The sequence below is a fragment of the Amphimedon queenslandica genome, unplaced genomic scaffold (genome assembly GCF_000090795.2).
Source record: "Amphimedon queenslandica unplaced genomic scaffold, v1.1 AMPQUscaffold_12704, whole genome shotgun sequence".
Taxonomy (NCBI): domain Eukaryota; kingdom Metazoa; phylum Porifera; class Demospongiae; order Haplosclerida; family Niphatidae; genus Amphimedon; species Amphimedon queenslandica.
In genome coordinates, this window is record NW_003547060.1 from 19,694 (window position 1) to 25,841 (window position 6,148).

The following is a 6,148-nucleotide window of genomic DNA, read 5'->3' on the forward strand; positions in this document are numbered from 1 at the left end:
TCTTGTTTTTTAAAATTTTTTATGTTTCATATACTGAGGCCTCATGGTTCTCAGTATATGATAAGTATCAAATGCATCCACTTTTTTGTATAACCTAGTATACTTACATCAAGAGTACTGCTTAAAGTGGGTAGTATTATGCAATGGAGCACAGTATGCCTTTGAATTATAGCAGCACTAATAATTTGAAATCAACTTGAAATCACAGATGGATCTTTTATAGTTTATGCATTAATTTTTGTTGAAAATAATAATGGAACAATTGCCAAAGCTCAACCAATAAAAGCATAAGATATAATAAGTATTACATATAAGGCACTACATATATAAAGCAATAGATGTATGCAGAAATAAATAATGTACATGCTTAATTAATATATTTTATTTCTACTATTGGTAGTGGTTTGTGTGGTTGTTCTTTTCTGTGTCTATCAATCAATGTCTTCTTTTGATCTTTAAGAGTATCCACCAGGAGAGGAGGAGGGTCAATCACTAGGCAGGTATATTCAAGTGATGGATGGATGTAGATAGCTTCATATAAATGTTGTACTAGTTTTATCCAGTTAGGTTGAGATGACTTATTTATAAGTCTACACCATATCTTCAGTAGTCTGATGGTTGTATGTGACTGTAACATGTTAGTAACAGCAGGTACTAACTGTTCATAAAACAATGGTGTCATTATTTGTCCCCTTTCTTCCCAACTACAGTTACTGTATGACTGATCTGGTTTGAAGTAAATTTGAAGTTCTGTGAGATTGTTCTTTTGAGAGATGACATTAATAAAAGTTATTGTTTCTTCATTCAGTGGAATAAATATACCCAACTGCTGTAGACTGGTGTTGTGTCTGAGGCCAGTTGTTAGGAAGGACAGGAATGAACTGGAAATGGGTATGTATTTATACAGATCTATCTCATCTAAATTAATCTCAAGGTATTTTAATGTTTTGTTTTGTATTAGCATATCCCTTAGACTAGTATCTATACTGCTGAGAAGATCAACAAAAGGAGATGAAGGGTTACTCCAATTATTATTTCTGAGACCATCACCAGTGGTATATACACATACCATCTCTTCCTCTATCTTCATACTCAGAGCTTTAAGTGTAGTATTGGTTTGTAGAATAGTAAATAGTTCAATAGCATCCTCAGCTGTGCCTATTTGTAAAGTAAGTGTATGTAGATTGGGTTGACAGAGAAATAGAAGATGTGGTGGGTATGGATCATGTAGTTTCAGACAGTGTAATCTTTTGATATGTGGAAGGAGTGATGATGAAATCACTTCGCTACTACTCCATCCTCCTAATTCTAGAGCAGTCAGTGGTGTGTTCACCTCTACTATATTTAGTGATGATTGTAATAGTTCACGTATGTCCAGCAAAAGAGCTTGTAATGTTTTGTTATCCTTTAGTAACTGCTCTATTACTCCTTCGGGTATATCTAGAGGAAGAGCATAATGAGCTTGTATTGTTAATGATGTTATTGTTCTATTTCTTGTTACTCCTCTAATGACACTGGTAATGATACTTGTTATTTCTTTTTCTCCATGATACCCAATATTTATTTCTTGTAGTGTTGAATTCATTTCTATACATTTCTCAAGTTCAGTGCATTTGCCAGTGTAGTATGTATTGTCAACTGTTGGTATAGTAGGATCATCCGTTGTTAAGTGCAGTATCTTCAATTGAGGAAGATTGAGGAACTGCAACAATACAAGACAGAGAACATATTGACCAAATGGTATGACACAGTAGCACTCCTGCATATTGTATAAAAGTGATGATTGTATTAATTTGTGTATTATTTCATCAATGGGTTCATCCAACCCTACCTCCAGTCTCTTACACTGGGTCTGTAGTGAGTTATTGGTTAGTCCAGCAATGAAGACTGATAGTGACTGGTTAGATACACCCCCAAGGTCCAAGTGATTCCATGTTGTGTTGGAATTGTTTATACAATAACTGAGACACAACCAGTCAAACAATGATAATGATTCTCTATCCAGACACAGTGAGTGGTTGTTGATGGATTGTGATAGTATTTGACATAATGTTGTGTTCTGTGATTCATACAGGAGTTGAAGAAGAAGAATGGGAACATTGTCAAAATCATTGGAACTGATATGACCCTGTTCAGTAATTTTAGGATTCTGATGGAAGTAGGAAAAATGACAAGTCTCTAATCCAGACAATGGTTCCCTTTTACACTGTAACTCAAATTGTCGTTTATTAAAATACTGTTGATAGCTCTCATGTTCAAGGTGAGTTAGACCTGCCACAAACCTCAGACACATTCGAAAGTGATCATCATCGAAGTGATCCTTAAACACTTCCTCTGTCTTCTTCTCATGCTTAGCTATCCACCATGCAGCTAGAAATTCTTGTATACTCAAGTGAAGGAACTGATACTTCTCCTTATCATATTCTATGAATGTTGTCATCAATCCAAGATAGTCTTCCTTGACTGCCTCACTCAGTGACTTTACTTGATGTGAATAGAATGTCATTCTTGTATTAGCCAGGTTAGTATAAGCTATTTGACATATCTCTTGTAAAAGTTTAGCTAAGTGTGATGGTAATGAAGAAAGACTACCTAAAGTATGGGGGTTAATGTCATGTCTTTTGACATGTCTTCTGATAGTTTGTAAGATAAAGTTTTCATACAGTTGAGTGAGTGTTGTTGGTAAGTGTCCTCCTTCCTTACAATAAACTAAGATGACCATGGAACAGACTAGTGGTACATAACACAATGATTGGACATCATTTCGTACTTTAAGATCATTAATGAGTTTCACTGCTAGTTGTGAGTCCTTATCTGTGGGTAATTCAACTTCATCATCACTTTCAACTGGTTCATCATCACTTTCAACTAGTTCATCATCACTTTTAACTACTTCATCATGACTTATTTTATCACTTTCATCATCACTTTCACTATTGGGAATGATTTTACTATGCAAGTATTGAATAATTTTTTGCGCTAGTTTTGTATCTTTTTGAAGTGTTTGTATAATTACTATTGATATTTCTTCCTCAGAAAACCCAATGACCTGAACATGTCTACTGAGAGTATCCATTTTCAAAAGTGAAGAGGAGGCATAGCTACGAGAGGTAACAATTACTGAACATTGGTCTAACTGATTTCTATAAATGATACTAGCAGCTAATGAAGACTGTCTGAGTTGTTCACTTAGTTCATCCCAATCATCAAAGATTATCAGCAATCCTTCTCCATTCCTCTTCTCAAACCATTCAGCTACCATGGGAACTTCATAACATCTAAACTCCAACAGGTCAGCTAGTGTAGTAGCTGTAGCTATCTTGCTATTCCTTAAAGGACAGTAAAGTACCAAGTCATACTGTTGGTGCGGAAGTGTTCTATTAGACCACATATTTAACAGTTTACGACAGAGTGTTGTCTTGCCAATACCAGGAGGACCATCTATTACTACTCTGAGAGACAGAGAACTATCTGTGGGTTGGAGGACATCTTCAACACTTATCTCCTTGTGTCCAGTTAGTTTAACTGTTTTATCAACTTGCCCTCTTAGCAGATGCCAAGCTGATTTTGCTTGTGTGCTGGAGTCTTGTTTTTCTACTAATGCTAGTCTCCCAAAAAAATCTTTTCCAATTCTTGGTGGCCAGTCTGTAGCAACAATAGGTTGGTGTTTGTAGTGTTCTCTCAAATTGTCAGCATATACTTTAACATCATCAGGTATTGAACTAATGGATGTGACATTATCAGGTATAGACTGACCTAATGTATTGAGATATAATGACTATATTGATCACTGATAATGTACACACACACTCACCTAACTGGTGTGATATAGAGGTAGCAAAATCTGTGAGTGTATGATTTATTATTAATACATGACATATGCTGGTAAGATACTGCTTTGGATTGTCAGAGGATTCTAACTGTTGTTCCAATACACTCATCAGCTTCATTGCTTTAGTATAATCAGTCATAATTCCCATTACAAGTACATCATCAAAAGTTTGTTGTGGTATCAATCCTTTAGCATGTAATTCAGTTGTTATTTTGTAAAGATTTTGTGAGATTCCATCAGTGAGCTTAACAGAATGAGCCCTTAATATATCCTTTGGATTACCTGTAGTAGTGTATCAGTTAATGAGTGTTGTATTAAGTGTATGTTTACCTGTTATAGGACCAGGTTTTCCAGCTGTGGGATCTGTCACTTTGTCTTCAATAGTTCTAGCTAGTTCATTCTCTTTACATTGTTTCAAAGCATTAATGACATCTCTCCATGATGCTGTAGGATTAACTTGTAACCATCTTTTATGTAATGCCTCCATCCTGAGGTAAGAGCTTCCTTTTGTTTCAATTATATCAACATCAAGTTGTGTTATCCCACTAGGAAGGCAAAGAGCAAACATTTCCCAATCAACAAGTGGTTCAAGATACTTTGCAAATAAGTCACTTTTTCCAGTTAAAGGACCAGGATCAAGTTCTGATGTGTGAAAAAAATTATATTTATTATTGACACTCAAAATAATCATATGCACAGATACATCTACCAAAAAATAATACAGTATCAAATGCATAATAAATAATTTTATTACTTTCTACATTAGTAACTGAATTGGATGCATTGTCAACTGGATGCATTGTCAACTGGTGAACCAGTTGAAACAGTTTTAATTTGGTGAATTGCTAAACTTTGGTGATTGGCAAATTTTAATTTGGCAAAATTGTGGCCATGTGCCATTGAGCTGTGTATCTACAGTATAATTGCTCAAAATGTTGGGTTTTATTTGGGCGAAAGGCTATCAAAATGTCAAATTTGCTAAATTTAATTCCCTACAAAATTTCCCGCTATATTATAGTCATACCTCCTGTACATTGATGTACTTGTAATTGATCATTAATAGTTTGTAATAAATTGATCTCTTCTCTTTTAGTCAATGCGCCAAGTACATCTCTCCATGTTGCTGTAGGATTCTTTTGAAGCCATTTAGAAAAGAGGGCTCCTTTACTTTGTTCAGTATTCATTGCAAAATCTTCAATTGTTGTAATATCTTGTTGTGTTATTCCAGGTAAGAGAAGACCAAATGATTGCCAGTTAACAAGTGGTTCAAGCCACTTATTTAACTTAATGAGATCAGGTTTTGTATAGGTAACAACTAAATTTTTTAATGTATTGGTTGTTGCCAGCATTAATGCATTTGATCCATCAGATGTCTTCAGGTGAGGATTAGCATTAGCTTGTAGTAACATGTGAATGATTGAAATGCGATTATGTTCACTTGCTATCATTAGTGCAGTCCATCCTTTATTGTCCTGAATGTTAACATTAGCTCCAGCAGACAGTAAACTGTGTACAATGTCCTCATGTCCTCTTTCACAAGCTAACATTAGTGCTGTCTCACCTTCTTCATTAGTATGATCAACATTAACAGTTTCTAGTTCAAGAAGAAACTCTACTGCTTCATTATTACCAGCTGTGACTGCCTCAAGGAGGGCTAGTTCAAAGGTGAAGTTCATATTCTCATCTTCTTGAAGGACAGGATGATCATTAATGTATAAACTAAATATACCAATGAGACGCATAAACTGTAACTTTCCTCCAGTATATTCTATTAGACTATCAGCTGTAGAACCATATACAGAATATTTGATGATAACAGATCCAGAAGATATTGTAATATATTTCATTATTGACTGTTGGTGTCCAACTGGAAGTAAGTTGTGGATCAGTAGAGAGAGTCCACTGATGTTGCTACCATGCCATGGATTATGAAGCTTTATTGATATCATTGGCATATGAGAGGTATCTGGTATATGTTCTTTATATATTGTTTTTAATGATTCATTAAGATGCTTTACTTGAACTGAAAAACGAAGTTTGTCGGCTTTTTCCTTGTAATTTTTTAATTGACTAACAATGCTACACCCATCATCACTAAGTATCAAATCTTGTAAAAAGACTTCACTCATGTCCACTATCAGACTGCAATCAATAAAATCATAAAACGGATGAATAATTTTGAAAGTTTCATCTAATGATGCATTTGTTAGTTTATCATTCCAATGCATGTAAGTCTCCAACCATATGGTAAGACTATGCAATATGTAAGGATCATTCCTAGTCTTCTTCTCAAGACCTAACCGTGCATGCATCATT

The 6,148-nt window shown here is 34.8% G+C and overlaps 1 protein-coding gene across 1 annotated transcript; it reads right to left on the minus strand.

Annotated features, from left to right (window-relative positions):
- Positions 1-3,516: 3,516 nt before the first annotated feature.
- LOC109587041 (uncharacterized) lies at positions 3,517-4,632 on the minus strand. Its single transcript, XM_020003261.1, has 5 exons — positions 4,587-4,632; positions 4,163-4,537; positions 3,815-4,114; positions 3,599-3,756; positions 3,517-3,525 (listed from the first exon to the last, which is right to left on the minus strand). Exons 1-5 carry the CDS (start codon positions 4,630-4,632, stop codon positions 3,517-3,519), a joined length of 888 nt encoding a protein of 295 aa, XP_019858820.1.
- Positions 4,633-6,148: the final 1,516 nt, after the last annotated feature.

Excerpts from the sequence above, each read along its gene's own strand:
- LOC109587041 (XM_020003261.1), bottom strand. The coding sequence starts at position 4,632 with ATGCATCCAGTTGACAATGCATCCAATTCAGTTACTAATGTAGAAA. Across the intron at positions 4,538-4,586 it reads TTCAGTTACTAATGTAGAAA|ATGTATCTGTGCATATGATT; the intron begins GTAATAAAATTA and ends ATTTTTTGGTAG. Across the intron at positions 4,115-4,162 it reads AAAACCTGGTCCTATAACAG|GTAATCCAAAGGATATATTA; the intron begins GTAAACATACAC and ends ACACTACTACAG.